The following is an 18,572-nucleotide window of genomic DNA, read 5'->3' as shown; positions in this document are numbered from 1 at the left end:
AACACGAAGCTTTGAAATCCTTCATCTCATTAACCATAATAAACGCAAACAAACGGTAAGGTAACCCTCATAAATGCAATGCATGTTTTTATTTTACATTAGCATGACTATGTAATCAAAAAAAGATTGTGCACCACACAGGCACATGCACACACACATATATATAGAATTTAGTCGTTTGTAAATGCAATCTGGTAGAAAACAACACTTCACATTTTTCCGTTTTTTTGGTAGGTTTTAACCTTATAGATGTGATCTATGTAGTTTCTTTAGTACAAATAGGTTTTGGATCATGTTTTTACATGTAAGTTGTTTTTCCAAGGGCTTCAAAAATGAGCAATCCATAATGTATCAAAATTTCATGACTCAAAAAAATTATACTTTTACATCAAAAAGAAAGATAATTCAAAGATCACCTTGACAAACAAACCATGCACAACACATCTATGAGGTCAGATTGAGTGATACAACTTGCACTTATGATTTTCCAACTAGATTGTACATACAGTAGTCAGCATATATATATATATATATATGAAGTTAATAATTTGGTGCTACTAAAGGCAAATAATTATATGGAACTATTGAGCTGGAAATCATAGGTTTTAGATTTCTTTTGTAGATTAAATCTTATGAATGTGATCTACAAGTTTTGTTTAGTGGGAAATGAGTTTTAAATCATATAATTGTGACACATAAGCAAGTTTTTTAAGGGCTTTAAAAATTAACAGTCCACAATGCACTAAAATCTCATGACTCAAAAAAATATATTTTTGGATTGAAATAATACAACCCAAGGTTTGATCCTTAGCAAACAAACCATCCTGAACACATCTATGCGGTCAGATTGAGTCAGTAAAGTATATATATATATATATATATATATATATATATATATATATATATATATATATAGAGAGAGAGAGAGAGAGAGAGAGAGAGAGAGAGAGAGACCAGTCATTGTGCTCTATATGAGAAAGAAGAAGACTTTTGCATTAATCTGGAAATGGGAGTTTTTCCAACCTTTTTCAATATCGCGAGGTCAGAAATCCATACAGGTAGGCAACATTACAATTTCCAGATTAATGCAAAAAGTCTTCTTTTTCTTTCTCATATAGAGCATAATGACTGGTCTCTCTCTCAACATTACAATTTCCATTCACTTATTTTCGCTGGTTGGGCATAAAAGGAAAGGTTTGTGCTGATGTTACATTTGGAGAGCCTGGCTGTTTTAAAATTGGTGGTTCGCATGGAGAGAAAGGAATGAGAAGGCTTTCGAGTTTCAACAGGATTTATGCAGAAACCCAAAGAGTACATCACCGTCTAAAATACTACTTAAATACGCTGCCTTACTCAAAATGGGGAAGAGTGGACATGTCATACTCATTGTATGGCATCTATACCATGAGCTGCAAGCTGGGGTGACTTGTCACTTAAAGCATAATTTTGTTCACTTCTACTATTGAGGTTTAGTAAAATTTTCTTTCTTTATATATACATACATATATATCTATGTCACATAGGTGCGGGTTCGGCAATGCGGCACTTTCAAAAAACTTGGGTGCGGAGAGGCTGTGTGTGTGTGTGTGTGTGTGTGTTTTACCTAGTCAGATTGGGTAGGCCCCTATGTCACATATCGAGATCGAGTGAGAGAGAGATAGAAAGAGCAACAGCAGTGGCTCCTCCTCCTCGTTCTTCTTCTTCACATCGAGATCAAGAGAGAGAGAGAGATGATGGGAATGGGAACGGGAAGTAACCCCTTCCCTTAAAAATAAAAAACAAATTTTCAATCCCCAACAACAACAACAACGCCTTCATCCCAAACAATTGGGGTCGGCGATATGAACCAAAAAGAAAATCATTGTGGGTCCTCCACATGAATCCTTCTCCTCCAATCATTTCTATCCAATGTCATGTCCTCGGTGAGGTTCAAAGCATTCATATCCTTTCTTATCATCTCCATCCAAGTCTTCTTAGGCCTACCCCGACCTTTTTTAGCTAATATATTTTCCCATTTCTCCATCTTTCTAACCGGAGCATCATTAGGCCTTCGCCGAATATGCCCAAACCATCGTAAACGATTCTCACTCATCTTATTTTCAATGGATGCAACACCTACCTTCTTACGTATTTCCTCGTTCCGAATCTTATCTTTTAGTGTATTTCCACACATCCATCAAAGCATATGCATCTCAGTTACACTCATTTTTTGAAAATGATGTCTCTTGGCAACCCAACATTCCGTACCATATAGTAAAGCGGGTCTAATTGTCGTCCTATAAAACTTTCCCTTCAACCGCAATGGCATTCTACGATCGCACAACACTCCAGTTGCACTTTTCCATTCCCCTGTTTTAAAAAAAAAACATTTTACACCTTATAAAAAAGAAAAAACACAAACATGTCCTTTGAAACATTTTTAAATAAAACAAACACCCCCCCCCCCCACACACACACATTATATATATATATATATATATATATATATATATATAGTCACCTATATCATTAAAGGTAATTTCTCGACGAGGGTATTTCTCGGAGAGATTTTCAAAAGTTGATAAATCTCGAAAAAAAATTAAAAAAAAATAATAATAACAAAAAAGCTAAGAAAACAATAAGTTTTGCATTATTTTTCTTTCTAAAATACAAATAAACATGTTTTAAAGGTTTTAAAATATAAAAGAAACAAAAAAATAGGAAATGAAACCTTAAAATTAAAAAAAGAAGAAGTTTTTTCCAAAAAATATCGTGATATTTTGTCTTTTGGCGATATTTTAAAAATATTGTGTGATATTACCTTTAATATTGGCTACCTTAAAATATTACTATTTCTCACGATACTTTCAAAATATTGCCGATATCGGTGACAGTGATATATATATGGTCGTGTCCCTGTACCCACATTTTTTGAACTTGTCGTGTTGTACCCTTTGTACTCACACTCATACTCGTACTCGTACCCATACTCATGTGACATAGGTAGGCACCTAGTCATAGGTCCAATGCCTAGTCTAATGAGTAGGCGTTGGACCTCAAAAGGAAAAATTGGTAAATTTTGAAAAAAAAATCATAAAAAATAAAAAAAAAGGTTATAAACCCTCTCTCTCTATTTTCTTCTTCTTTTGTGTCCTCTTCTTCTTCTTTTCCTCCCCTCTCCTCGCCCCTTCTTTTTCTTTTTCCTCTTCTTTTTTGCTTCCCTCTCCCCTATTCTCGCCCTTCTTTTCTTCTTCTTCTTCCTTCCTCTTTTCCTCCCCATTCACCATCTTCTCGCCCCTTCTTCTTCTGCCTGGTAATATCTTGTAATTTTTCCATGATTTTTGGCTCGAAATCATATAATTTTTAGATTATATATTTATATTTAATTGATAAAATCTTGGGAAATAACTAGATATTAGGTGATGTCAGCTAGGTCTGGGCTTGGGCCAAAGCCTGCTGACAAAATCTAATTGTGTTAATTAAAATTTAAGAAAATTATTGTTTTTAACCTTTAAATTCGAGCAAAATTTAGGATAAGTTCAAGCAAAATTTAGATACGAAATTTAGCTAAGACCACTGTTAGATCCACCTCAGAACGTGGATCTCGTAGGAGATCTGTTTTCTCGAAATCGGATTACGCTTGGCCTGAAAAATGCGTTTTTTAAAAATGACCGACCTTTATTTTTGAGTTTTTTCTGGGTTGGATTGGACCTACTCTATAGGACCCAAGTTAATATAGATTTGGACCCAATCCAGAATCCATATTGACTAGGATTTGATCCGGGTTGGGATCCATTTGGATTTGGATCCTGGATCCAATCTGGATCCATAATCCATCCATGGCAATTTTAAAACTAACATAAATTTAAAGTTTAAAAAAAACAACTAACTTTAAATATAGACAAAGAATGAGATAGAGTTCTACCTAGGGTGAAACTCTACCCCATACGAACTTCCAGAAGGGGGCGTCCCTCCTTTGGAATATTCTTTAAGAATAATAAAAAATAAAAATAATAAAATTTAAAAATCTAGAAAAGGATAAGAAAGTAGAGTTCTACACTTGGTAGAAGTCTACCCATATAGAGATAATTTAGAAGCGGACATCACCGCCCCCTCTAGAGCATTCATTAATTATAAAAAGGCTAGAGAGAGCTCTTCTCTCTAGAACTCATGTTCGAGAGAGAGAGAGAGAGAGAGAGAGAGAGAGAGAGAGAGAGATTTGTGAGGTTTAGGGAGAGAGAAAAAAAATCCACTATTTTTCGAGGGTCAGTTGGGGTAGTTACAATGTTGGTATCAGAGCCATGTATAAGATTTGTCAGATTTATCAGAACCACCACCAAAAAAGTCACAAACTCGTACTCCAGAAGCGGTCTCTACATCACTGGTAAGAGCTATCTTGTAAAATTTTGTTTCCTTATTGTCTTGAAATTTAAGAATTTATATATTTTGACTGTATGAACAATTATATTTAAATCAATGTTTTGTGATTTAAATTTTGTTCTTGATACGATTGTACATGTTGTTCTGGGATCAATCCTAAGAGGGTAGGCTTGATCAGGGGTATAAATTTGCTAATAAATTCTGGTTGAATTTGTTTTATAGATGTATGTTTGTACTCGCGCTAGTTCTAGTACTTCAACAGACTAGCAGAAGCAGAGGGACTTCCTGATAAATGCTCTCAACAGTCTGGTTGAGACTGTTACTATGCATGTCCAGGGGCAGATGGTGCAGCTCGCGACGTGCATCCATCCCACATCAGTTGTCATTGCGAACACTGGTGTGGTCACATATGAGAAGTTCTTAAAGTTGGATCCACCGACTTTTTCCGAGAAAGCTGATGAGAGTTAGGTCGAGGAGACCGCGAGGGCGTTCTGTATCCTATCAGTGCCCGAGGACAGATAGATCGACTTTGGCACGTACCGTCTGAAGGACGATGTCAAGAAGTGGTGGGACACCCTGCATCAGGTTAAGGAACCTTCTTGTGATGCCAAGAGTTGTCATCTCAAAACTTTCGAAAATATGTTGCGATAATAATAGTGCAATCTACATTACAAGCAATCATACCTTTCATGAGCGAACAAAGCACATTAAGATTGATTGTCATTATGTACGTGATGAGTATCTGAGAAGAACTATTGAGTTGTCATATGTCACATCGGAGTATCAACTTGCAGAGTTCTTCACTAAAGCACCTCATGCACCTCATTTTATCTTTATCCTCAACAAACTTTCGGTAACCTTTCTTAAGTTTGAGAAGGGTGTTAAAATATATATGCATTCATATATGTATATATATATATATATATATATATATATATATATATATTGTCATATACATATTGTTTTTCACATGTATACCTTTTTGTAATAGGTCAAGCGCATTAGGGCCATTTTAGTCTTTTCCATTTATAATAGATGTTGTCCTTTAGGGACACTTGTTTACACTTCATTTTTCATCTTTTAACATTTTGTGAAGGGGCGCTATAGTCAAAATGATCATAGAGTCGTTGGGGCTCCAAGGCTCCAACCTGGCTCTTTTTCTTGTACTCAATAGGAGCCTTTGGTTCCCATTTGTTTTAATGCTTTTGCTTAAGCATTTGATCAATAAAACATATTTGTTATATTTGTTATAGCCATTGTTGGATTTTGTATTGTCCCATAGTTGGCAAACCCGGCGAGTCGACTCGGGAATTGCCGAAGTTGAACCGGATTGGACCCCAACTGGGTCATCGATTCAGGACTGCCGATCCACATGCCTCTTATGTGTTTTTTTATGCATTTTGTGATTTTAATGCATAATTCCCATAAAAGAATACTTGTTATAAAGAATTATATGTTTTTAAATCATAAATATTAACAATTATGTATAGTTGAATACTTATATAGCTTAGTCACTGATGTCATGTGCTAAATTTAGTGATTATACAATATGAATTTTGAATTTTTCCATATCTTAATACTAGAAAATGCATAGCCCTAACTCGTTCAACTTACCGAGTCGACCCTCTGACTCGTGAGTCAAGGGTTATGCGATCCAACTCCAAGTAAGGAGTTTGCCAACTATGTATTGTCCCATAGTGGACTTGTGCATGTGCACTTTGTGTTTATGATCTTGTAAGCCCTTAGAGGCCTTTTTTTTTCTCCCGCATACTCTCTCGCGCACACACACACTCACTCACTCACAAGTATATACATATATGGGAAAATATTGGTGGATACCAAAACCCCAGTTGAAACTCACAGGGGAAAGTCGCATTGACCAATTCTGACCCCATAGATGTGTTTAGGTCCAAATAGTAAGAATCGGCCATCGGATCATGTTTTTTTGCTGTAAAAAATATGATATTTTGAGGGGTAAAACTTGGTGTACTGTAGGCCACAGATTTTTCAGCCCCCAAAACCTATATACAACATGATCCAAGGGCCGATCCCTACATGTAGATCAGGTATGAAGGGTCTGATCTACAAAAAAGGAAAAAAGGATAATGTTTCATTCGTGGATTTGGAACCCACTAGTGGGGGAGTGGGTGTGCATGTGTGTGTGTGTTCTATTTTTATATCGTTTTCAATTTTTTTTCATTACATCTTATTGCTGGGTAGGAGGGTGTTAAAATATGTGTACTCGTACACATATATGTATGTTGAAATATAATCCTTAAATGTACAAGTATATATTTATATATATATATATATATAAAGATACGTATACATGTATATATATATATATGTATACGTATCTCTATTTATATATATAAATATATATATTTTCAATTCCTAAAATACCCTCAAGGGTATTCTTGTAATTTGTCATTTTACGCATATTCCAATTGGAATATGCATGTAAATTTTCTTTTATTTTTTAGTTTCTTTTTTTATTATTTTTTGTGGTTTGCGCCACCTAGGGAGGCTCCCCAAAGAGTCGTTGGGGAGCCCCCTATGTGGCTCCTCTCTTGTGTTATAAATAGGGGTCTCCCCCTTTGTATTCTTCACTCCTTGGAGGAGCATTTGCTCCATTGTATAGGGTTTTTTACCCTCTTCTTCCTTTTTCTTCAATAATATTCAACTTATGACTTTAAGTCATATTTACCCCTTTTATGAGTTTATGTATTAGCACATGATGTGCTTCTGTTGTTCCATTGAGTGGGTTTATTCGCACTTCATGTGCATGTGTATGGGTTCATTATTGAACCTAATATATTCAAAGTCATTTTCTAACAGAAGGTAGATAGGAGACGTCTGATACAGCAAGGTCAGTATAGATACTATTATTGGACTGTGAGAACTGAGAAGGAATAGAAGGAAAAATAAAAAAAACAACTGAATTGAACTATGACTTCAAGAACCAAGATTTGAATGTTTTGGGGGCCTCTCAACAAGGAACTCTAGAAGTATAAATCTAAGGATTCTCAAGACTGCAAGGTTTCTTCTAGAAGGAAGGAGCACTTCTAAAGAGGGGGTGGGGCAGAAATTAGATGACGAGTTCTTTTTTGAAGTCATTTTTGAAGTCATATGAGGTTCTGGAGTTATGTCTGTGGTCTGGGCAACTCCAGTTTTGGGAAATTTAAAAAATTCTAAAAAGTATGAACAGAGTGACGATAGGAGAAAAAGGTTTTTACTCACCCTCTAGCTTCAAAGTTTGACCTTCACAGACCTGCATAAAATACAGTTTAATATAAGAGAAAGTACACAATAACGAAAAAAAGGTTCTCACATGGGTAAAATAAATATGGCATATTCGTGTGTGCATGGTGTATGCTATCAGAGTTAAAATTGAGCACAATCTCTTTTCCATTTAAACTTCAATAATATAATGTACAGAAAAAGACAAGTACAATGCTATTTATCTAGATCATTGGATACAAATTGTGGGATACAGAAAATTAGTTGAAGGAAAAACCTTGGTCCAAAAGGTTAATCATGGGTTGTGAGTTGTGACACAAAGGAACCTAGTTACCACCTTACCACCGTTGGAATTAAAACTGAAAATGGAATAGTCTAATACAATAAGGGTCTCCAACGTGTTCCAAACTAGAAAAATGACTTACTACTTTTCTTGCCATCGTCTCTTTAGATAAACTTTTTACCAAAGATTCATCACTTGCCTGATTCTCACCAACCCTGATTAACAAATCAAACAATACATTATAAAGTAAACAGCACACACAATCTGACAGAAGGTACACGAAAATTTGCACTTACTCATGCATAAGTTTAAATATGCAAGATAAGGACTATTGCAGACTATAAGGTAAAAGAATGACAGGTCAGAACCTGACTGCATTATCCACCATAGAGGAACTATTCAATGCAATATCGGAAACTGGTTCTCTACGACCAGTAATTGAGCTAGAGAGGTGCATACTCGCATCAGATGGAAAAGAATTAGAGGAATCCTCACTCTGTACAAAACAAATGTCAATAGAAGTAATGGAAGAAAAGACTTTTTTCTAGTACAATAGAGGAAAACATGTCAAAGCAAGCTATTTTCCATATCACAATTCCTACCAAGAACCAAAATAAATTACAAAATTTAAGCATAGAGAACATAAAATACAAAGACATTATTTTATACTAGAGAGGAGAAAGAATCTTGTAATTCTATGCAAGCTCAACTAGAAACAGTTGTTAATGATCAAAATGACATGATTGTTCTTGGATCTTCCCCAGCAAAGATAACTTGAGAACTTTAGGCTCATCCACCAATTACCCAGACTTCATTAGTGGCCATCATGATTCAAACATGCCTACTCATTCTTCTCGCTGTTTTGAAATGAAATGTTTGATAAAAGGCATTTGAATACATGCTTGCACACAAAGACACTCATGCACAAGAAAGAATCTATTTATTGTGCTCCAACGAAAACGTGATAGATTCAAATTCCATGAAGAATCCTAAATCCATGCTCAAAAATAATATGAAAATAACAAGATTCTACATGTTTCTAAGGATCTACATCCAAAAGAAACTATTGAACTTTGTTTTGTCTGCTAGCACCATTTCAATTCTTTTCCTGGTTAATACAGATAACATCATCTGCTAGCATCATTTCGTTTTTTAGTTAAGGATGGAAACATTGTATTAATAACATTAAGAAAACATGAGGTCACGAGAAATCACTGAGAAATAGTAAGAGAAAAGATAAGTAGTGAACAGATGATAAACCAATTCCTATTTTCGATGGTCTTATCCAAGATAGATCCAACCCAAGACACTTCTCCTTTGCACATACAAAGATATCTTCTTGAACCTTCAAGTGAATGACCACATTGTTAAAGACCCTGACTTTAAAAGTCCTACTTTTCCTCTCCAACCAATTAAACCACCATATGAATAGTAGCAGCCACTGCTATGGTTGGCAATCTTGGAACTTGGTTTTGGATTGGCCATATGCAACTCAGCCACTCAGGTGTAAGTTTTTGTCTATGTTATTAAGAAAAATTACAAAAAAATATGAACTATACGTCATATTATGAAAATTAAATGCCCTAACTCAATAATAAAATAAAAGAACGCATACTTTGCTAAATATCATTCATGTTTAACTAAAATTCAACATTTAAGATGAAAAACAGATGTATGCAGTATGAACATATCTTCAGATGAACAGAAAAAACATTACAAAAAACAGGAAAATAAGTTGCAAAACGAAATCTGAATTTACAATTTTTATTCTATACAATAATGATAAGCAGAACTAAGAATATCTGAGATGAAAAGAGGCATATCAGATGAATGGAGAGAGTGAGAGATGGACCATTATTTTTTGTGTTACTTTAGGGACATGCCAAATCCCACACCTATTGGGCATCAATGCCACTCAGAGAGAGAGAGAGAGAGAGAGAGAGAGAGAGAGAGAGAGAGAGAGAGAGAGAGAGAGTAACGTCCCAAAATCTTAACCCGAAATTTTGAGAATTTTTTTTTTCTTTTTGAAACAGCGGAAACAAGTCATACTATAAGGTTAAGCATTCCAGAATATTTCAGTGGAGAGCAAACCAAAATCATTTATTTCATTTCAATATCAATGAAAATTAACATCAGAGTTTCTTGAAACATCCCTGAAACAGTAAATCCAAAATCTCGATCAAAACCTCAGCCTGCAGCCGCTCATATACTGTATTCATTGCCTGAAAAATGATAAATTTATAGGAATTAGACTACAACTGTCTAAGTAGGAATTATTGTAACTTTTAATGCGGTATATCATGAGTCTAGTATGTGGTATGAGTGTCATGTGTGATTTTCAGTATATACAAGAATAAGTAAAGATTTACGCTACGACAATCAACAATTTATCAGAAGCTAACTGGCAGGTAACATCAATAGCAGCATTTAAATATCTCATAACCACAGATACAAATTTATGCAATAATTCAGAGGAATGCAATTATGACAATTACATAATTCAGGTAAGCATTCATACAACATGGTACATCTATTAAGCATAAAACAACATTAATCAATACCATGAATTACAATTCAAGTAGAACAGAGCATTTAACATGCATTAGAAATTAAACAACATGCATTCGCCAAATATATAACAATTAAGAGAACAGATAACATATGCATGTTCTAATGCATAGCATGAATATACATGATTTATTTGCAATGCATGAACACTTTATTATCTTTCATTAAAGTTTCTCCTTCCATATGCATGCCCTATTAAATGCATACAATTTAAGTTCTTCTTTTTTAATTACCGTTGCCCGCGGATACACCCAACGAGTACAAATCCCGAGGTCAAGTTAGGTTCCCAGGGTAGCTTAACACACAATTTATATTTTATTACTGGGTTTCAAACTTAGCCCTCGACCGATTCACCTTCGGAACATTAGACCTCCACATTTAATGTCAGAGACACAAGGGACACCCACGCCCACAAGTGTCACTTCCTTGGTACCAAAAACAACAGCAGCAGTGTCGAATACATCACTCCCAGGTAAAATGGCGGACTCTCTCTAAAACCGTAGCCAGGAGAAGGAACCTCAATATTGGGTTAAAGAAACAAAATTGCAGCACACAGAGTTTTGGTATCCTCATAGTCTCCCCAAGACCGATTCTCTAAGATTCCCATACTCTAGATGAGATATCACAGAACATATATTACATTGTTCGTATTCATTATCTTTTTATTAAAAGCTAATTATTGAGTTTTGCAATTCAATATACAAAAACAAGGCAAAAGCTCGCATCTACCCCTACGAGAACCATCACGAGATTCCAACCCGTGGAAGCACATTGAACAGTGCAATATCGAACAATAAAATAAAATATGATTTTTGCGATGCATTTAAACAATTAAAGAAAGAGCAAACCAAAGCTCAAGGCTCTTCAGGCCTGTGATGATTCATTTAGACCATCGATGCATCGTAAGCAAAAATCATAACAACTTGCAATGTATGCAATGACGTCAACATGCTTCCCAATGCACATTCATTCAAACCAAATTAACAGTGTGCATGAGTTACCACAGTCATATGCATGTGTTCACTATCCATGTGCAAGTGCTTTCATGTAATCACTTAACACACATGCATTCATCTATAATTCATAAGTATATGAGAACATTTATGCATGATTGTACATGCCAAACACACATTGATTTCATGTATGCACATGTACTTGAAACCAATTCATAAACGCATGATAATCAAACATGTCCCATAAATGTATGCACATAAAACTTTTCATTCATAACATTTACATGCATTCATATCCATCAGGCTAAATCTAAATTAAAGCATAAGGAGAACTCCATCCCTCAGATTAAGTCCACCATCATGTGTTTGGAACCAATATAACAACCTCATTCCTCAAACACAATTAACATGTTGCATACAAGCAAGTCAAATCATACATTTTCTAACAAAAAACAATTACGCACACATCCCTTTAGTTTAAGCTCTCTTGACAAACCTAACTTCCAACAACAACAACAACAACTACGCCTTCATCCCAAAATAATTGGGGTCGGCGATATGAACCAAAAAAGAAAATCATTATGGGTCTTCCACATGAATCCTTCTCCTCCAATCATTTTTATCCAATGCCATGTCCTTGGTGAGGTTCAAAGCATTCATATCCTTTCCTATCACCTCCATCCATGTCTTCCTAGGCCTACCCCGACCTCTTTTAACTAATATATTTTCCCATTTCTCCATCCTTCTAACTGGAGCATCATTAGGCCTTCGCCGAAAATGTCCAAACCACCGTAAACGATTCTCTCTCATCTTATTTTCAATGGGTGCAACGCCTACCTTCTTACGTATCTCCTCGTTCTGAATCTTATCTTTTATTGTATTTCCACACATCCATCTCAGCATACGCATCTCAGCTACACTCATTTTTTGAATATGATGTCTCTTGGCAGCCCAACATTCCGTACCATATAGTAAAGCAGGCCTAATAGTCGTCCTATAAAACTTTCCCTTCAACCGCAATGGCATTCTACGATCGCACAACACTCCAGTTGACAAACCTAACTTTCATTGTCCACAAATCATCGGACTCAAGTACCCCCATCGGTACTTATGTGTTAGGTAAAACCCCAAATGGTTCACTTGGAATCATACCATATAATCTCAATGGTGTTATAACTGGTTTATACCCGTATCAGTTTTATGCACAACATACAAAATAAATTCAATGAAAGCTTAATTTGTCTCTAAACAAACTATTGCTGATCAATAAGTAATATATTGCAGCACAATCAATGCTAACAGTAACAGTAGATGTTTCTGAGCAGATTGCAGTCTAATCAACGATAACATAATCGTGTGTATATATTTTTGTTTTTACCATGTAACATAATCACAGATCCAAACCCTGTTTGAACCGATTTTTATGATTCGTGTATTCTCAATTATGTATGTGACAAAAACATGAGTAGTGTAGATTTGATTTTCAGTTTGGAATATTTTTAAACATATAACATAACAGAGAAACAATCTATTTCTAAGAATTTCAACACAGTCAAAAGAAAAATTTGCAACCTGGTTATATCTATATTGAAGAATTTTGCATTTCGTATTCTACAAGACCTGTCAGACATTCAAACTATAGACAACCTAATTTTTAATGATATCAACCAGTCAATTTCCAGTCACACAGAGTCATTCAACTCACCACAATTTGATTTCCAACACCCGACTGTAATATAAAGTGATTACAGTCCGAAATGGTTGAACCAAACCATGAAAAAGAAACCATTCTAGACTGTAACAGATTGATACCCGAAATATGGAAAAGAAACAGATTATGATAATTTGAACAGGTCATAATATTAACTATTTTTAAGACATATATACCTGAAAACCAGACTCTATCTTTCTGTTGTTATTTTTTTTTCAGAGAATAAAATAAGACATGAATCAAATTTACGTTTGACAAAGCTATGGGGGGTTTCCCCAAATCTTGAATTACCCAATACTAAGATCGTAAACCCCCAATCTAGGGTCATCCAACACTGCCATCAGAAAACCCCAAATTCTGGGGTTATCCGTTACCACAATCGTAACCTTTCCCCATATTCTGTTTATATTGGTTTTTTTTTTCTGCAGTCGATTCCACAGAGTTTCAAAGAAACCGAAACCCCCATTCAATTAAAATGGAATTTCCGACAGCCGATGACCCTGCTGGCCTCTAACAGGGCAGTCAAAATGCCCGATTACTCAAATGAATCTTTCGGCAGCCATGGTCACCCCACCGTGGTTTTCTGACAACCCTTAACCCCACCTTTTCTTCGAATATGGGTCATACACGATAACCCCTGAATCTGGTTCATAACCACCAGAAAACCCAACATCTTTCCATCTTCGATTTTTCGGCAGCCAAGAACCCCATCTGGAAAACCCCGATCATGCGATAACAGGGTTTTCTCACTAGACCGTCCCAATCACAATCAGATGCAATCAATACCAACAGAAAAAGAAATAGAGAAACCTACCTTTTTCCGGCAACTGGAGGAGGAGGAGGCTGGCGACGAACACTGCAGGTGTGGTCGGAGCTTTCCGACGTCGGTGCTTCAGCGCTGTGAAGGGCTTCGAGAGAGCGGGATACAGAGGGAAGGAGAGAGAGTAGAGGAGAGAGATGAGAGATGAGAGAGCGAGACCCCCCTCCATCTCCTCTTTAACGAGCCGAAGTCCCCCTCCCTTTCGAGAAAATCGGAGGGAGTTGGTTACGACCTCCGTAACCTCCTCCCCTTTCTTGATTTTTAGCAAGCATCGTGCCCTAGGCACAATTCTTGTAGTCGGCGCTTTATTAATAGAGGGTCGGGTCCGGGTCCGAGCCCCGTGACCCGCGATGCCGGATCCACTCTAACGTGGTGGATCAGGGTCGTAAGGGAATGGTGGATCCACATATTGGATCCATTTGGGTCCAACCGTGACTCAAACCCAAAATAATTGTATTTATTTCTTTATTTTTATTATTATATATATATATATATATATATAAATTTACATAGGTATGATTCTTATGGATCCGGGAATCGGATCCTAGGCCCAAAACACATAAATCCTACCTAATTGCATAAAAAATCGCATAAAATTTTCGGTTATTACAGAGAGAGAGAGAGAGATTAGTGCCAACAGAGGGAAAGATGCTTTGCACGGTATCACCAACACCAAAACCTCCTTTTTGTAGCACACACTGGACTACCTCTGTTGTAGCTACCCTCGATCGTACCCCAGAGTTTCTCGCCATTGATGTTGGTGGCGTGGTCACAACACTCCCTGATACCCCTCTAGCCTTCCTTGAGCCCTAGCCCACATAACTCGCCGGGAAAACTCACCAATCATTGTCGGCGATAACCAGTCTTGAGTGGAAAGAGTTGACGTGAGAGCCAAATGGGCATACGGACAATAGAAAGAAGGGTAGGGTTTCAAATGAGACCCATCTTTATCCTTTACCTTTTTTTTTTCTAAGCTCCAAAGTTTTAACCATATGATTCAGCTGAGTCACGAGCAGTGACTTGGCCAAGTCATCCGCGTTAAACAACAAACTCAACAGGTTCTGGGTTACTATCGAGTTACGTTGCTCTGTGACACAGTAGCTTAGTTGTCAAAAGTTGCGCCTAGGCTAGCTAGGCGTAGGACCATTGCCTAAGCTTATGGGTCTAGGCATTAAAGCCCTATTTTTTTTACTCAGGTTGTCCATGCCTAAGCCGCAGGGACATAATTGTCATGTTTTTAAAAAAAAATTGTCTCTTTTCTTACTTTTTTTTTCTTTTTCTTGCCCCAAAAACTTTCATTTTTTATTCTCTCATTTTCTTCTTTTGTTTTTCTTTTTTACCTTTTTTTTTCTTCCTCCTCCTTTCACCCCTCCTCTTAGTTGTCAAAGGCGAAGCCTAGGCGGCCTAGCCGAGGTAGTCTCTCAGTCTGATGCGTAGTTGCACACACATATATATGTTTTCTGTGTAATTGTATATAATTATATTTATTAACATATCATAAACATATATTATAAATTTACAATATTATGTGTTTATATTATATATATATATAATTATATATATACATATTTGTGTACTTAATTCACATATAATCTATAAGCGTACGAGTTTTCTATTTGACTATTTTTATGTAATATAATTGTTTTACAGTGTTCGACAACATATTATTTGTCTATTGCTTATTGTTGATTGATTTTATATTGTATACATGTTTGTTATTAATTTTAGTAGTTTGTTTACATATTTTGTATGTTTTTTAATGTTTTTTTATTTGGGTCTCTGCCTAGTCCACCTAGGCCTCACCTAGTCTTTTTAGGGGCTCACCGCCTAAGCTCTACCTAGCGCCTTTGACAACTAAGCACAGTAGTAGGCTGATCGAAGTCAACTCGACTGAGTCACAAGTCAACTCACCGAGTTGGCCAACCGTGGCCACCGCCAGATGAAACTGCACCTCTTGCCCTCAAATTCAACCAATTTTCTAGAAGCAGCAGCAACGCCAACAGATCTGGTCCGAGCATCTTAAGACATTTGAGATGGAAAGAAAATAAAAATAAGTAGCTGATTCTACATTGCAGAAGCAGATGCATGTATTAAACTTGTTTAATGAAATCAGCCATGCAAAAAATTTTGACCTCTGCAAAGGTCCAAACCCCCAAATAGACATCTTTGGAAGTTCAGAACCCAGCTCCATGAAATCACAGTGGAAGGACTCAAATGAAAAGGAGCATGGTAAGTCCCTAGTCCAGACAAGTTGATCACTTGCACTACAAAGTTATCATGCTGCAATACCATTCACATATGCCACCTATCCATTAAATTCACAGTTGCATTCAATCTAAATAGGACATTCCATCCATCCTCCTCGACCAATATCCGTCCATCTTACACTCAAGTATTTCACCACCCCTGAGAACAAAAAAGAGGGAACCTATTGCCCAGATACAGCTGTCTCTTTCAAAAAAAGCAAGTCACCTACACGCAATTTTCAGACTCATACTTTGAAGTCCTTGATTACCGCTGGATATCACTTCCACGATCCTGAACCTACTCGCCACCTACTCTCCTAGTTCATAACCATCCTTCAATGTTGTACTGCTGCTTAAGGAACATATCCATTGTCCAGCGTATTGAAAGATGGACTATGCCAATCTAGCCAGGAAAGCCCTATGCATCAATCAAACCCATCTGATTCCAAATATATCAGCACTTAGAACAAAGGAACTACATTCCAAGCAGTCATAGCTCCACCTTAGTTTCTACATTGGCAATCGAAAGAAGAAAGATGATCCTATCCATGATCATTACTGCACATTGTCATTGATATCTCCGATGTTTAGAAGGTATCACGGTATCATTGCAATGTGATGATTGAAAGGGGAAAATATCATGATGTACCTAACATCAGCTGCCTAAAAGAATTGCAACACTCTTGTAGATTTTCTTTATTCTTCATTACTTTCTGCCTTTCCTTCACATTAAAATATATATATACTTTTCTTAGTTATGTATTTTTTTATATTTTCTTTTATGACATTGAGATTTTGCTGAGCTTTTTCTCAAGATTTATTAGAAAGGCTAACCTGAGATTTTTTCTTGCCGAGATATAGCCCAGACTAATATATCACCGTCTTCAAATATTAAAGAACGTCAAAAAACTAAGTTTCATTATGTTGTATAATGGCTCAAGGAATAGATCTTAGGTTGAACTTCATCTGAGACATTTCTTCCAAATTAGTTTCAACCATAATCTATTATGTAGCTAAGGAAGCACATTTTACAATTGAAATTACTTTTATATGTTTTTCTCATGCAAAATTTGCATTGCATGTAGAAGTGAAGCTAAAAGACGAACACCAACCTTATTCATTTGAAAGAACAGCAAGTGAATGATTTGCTAGTACTCTTTAGCCATGATATCTCAGCATATCTTTGTAAGAACAATAGAATGAGAGGTGCATGCATATTGGACAAATAAGAGAAATTAGAGTAGCTGGAAGTCTGATTCAGTATTTTTATGTGTCTGCCAAATTCAGGAGCATGTGATGCATGAGAACTCAAACAAGAAGCATGTTTACCATAGCAACACACAAACAAAGCAAATGATATTTTTTTTAAAATAAGTTCTTGCAGGCTTACCACAGAGCAAGAGCAAGATGAAGCTTGGGTTTGACTATTGGATTGGCTTTTGGTAATGCATGGACCGGAAGCATTGGATTTGGATGGACCACCAAAAGTTTCATCATTACAAGTATCGAACAATATGTCATCATTTTCTTCACATCCTCCATCATCTGCTCCCCTATAAACTGATGAAAACCTTGTTTCTTCATCAAGCTCAAAGTTCTCCGGAAAGTTAATACCCCTTTCCTGTTGATGAACAAGCCAGTGTAAGGATAAAGGAAAAATATGAAGTGAGATTAGTTTAGCCAAAGCACAATTGGACAATAGCAAAATAATGCAACCTCAGCTAAATGGAGATCTTGAGTCTCCTCTCCCTCAATTTCTCTTGTGATTCTCAATGCCTCCTTTTCTAGATCTTTCATTTGAGGACCCCTCTCGAGTTTTGTTGTATATAGTTCCTCATCAAACGTGCTTTTCACTCCAAACAATGCTTCATTCACTTCAAACTGATCCCAGTTCCTTTTATCAGATACAGAAAAATATTTATAAATAAATAACCCCATAACAAAGATATCATACAAGAAAAGAACATCAGTGTTTTGTTCAGAAATAGTATAAAGATAATACCTCTTCATTTGTTATTACTGGCAACTTCCTAGAACAACTACTACTACAACTAGAGGAAATTTGTCAAGAAAGGAGCTTACCATTTAAATTGTTCTAATTTAAACAATACGCTGGTTATTTCATCAATGCATAGAAAATATAAGTTTGTGCTCTCTCAAAAGGACAAAAAATTGAAAACATGAATACAACATATAAAAAATAATAAAAAAACATGCATCCAAAATCACCAAGAAATTTCATAGAAGTAGGTCGAAGTTTGTATCTCATGCATGCATGCTTGCACACAGAGCAGAGCAGAGTTGATGTTGTGTATTGGATAATGTGAAAAAATTGAAATAGGAAATCCTCATTCTGATGGGAAGTGCAGAGCCAAGGTTATTAGAATAATGA

At 36.1% G+C, this 18,572-nt stretch overlaps 2 protein-coding genes across 3 annotated transcripts in view; both read right to left on the bottom strand.

Moving 5' to 3' along the window:
* Nucleotides 1-10,104, bottom strand: part of LOC149841069 (polyadenylate-binding protein-interacting protein 3-like) — a 23,377-nt gene extending 13,273 nt beyond the window's left edge. Inside the window, exons 1-3 of one of the 2 annotated variants that reach the window (XM_090003573.1) lie at nucleotides 8,251-10,104; nucleotides 8,025-8,097; nucleotides 7,600-7,630 (exon numbers count right to left, since the gene is read on the bottom strand). In XM_090003573.1, coding sequence (XP_089859699.1) covers nucleotides 7,600-7,630; nucleotides 8,025-8,097; nucleotides 8,251-8,339 — 193 coding nt within the window. In that variant the 5' untranslated portion in view covers nucleotides 8,340-10,104. The remainder of the gene's footprint in view (nucleotides 1-7,599; nucleotides 7,631-8,024; nucleotides 8,098-8,250) is intronic. The other variant, XM_090003572.1, reaches the window with a different exon arrangement.
* The window catches only part of LOC149841068 (polyadenylate-binding protein-interacting protein 4-like), a 25,969-nt gene continuing 17,370 nt past the window's right edge, over nucleotides 9,974-18,572 (bottom strand). Inside the window, exons 6-8 of the mRNA XM_090003570.1 lie at nucleotides 17,897-18,074; nucleotides 17,571-17,801; nucleotides 9,974-10,104 (exon numbers count right to left, since the gene is read on the bottom strand). Coding sequence (XP_089859696.1) covers nucleotides 10,015-10,104; nucleotides 17,571-17,801; nucleotides 17,897-18,074 — 499 coding nt within the window. The 3' untranslated portion in view covers nucleotides 9,974-10,014. The remainder of the gene's footprint in view (nucleotides 10,105-17,570; nucleotides 17,802-17,896; nucleotides 18,075-18,572) is intronic.

The sequence above is a fragment of the Nuphar pumila genome, chromosome 4 (assembly GCF_984573655.1).
Source record: "Nuphar pumila chromosome 4, dmNupPumi1.hap1.1, whole genome shotgun sequence".
In the NCBI taxonomy this organism is placed as follows: domain Eukaryota; kingdom Viridiplantae; phylum Streptophyta; class Magnoliopsida; order Nymphaeales; family Nymphaeaceae; genus Nuphar; species Nuphar pumila.
This window is presented reverse-complemented; position numbering and strand designations above follow the sequence as displayed.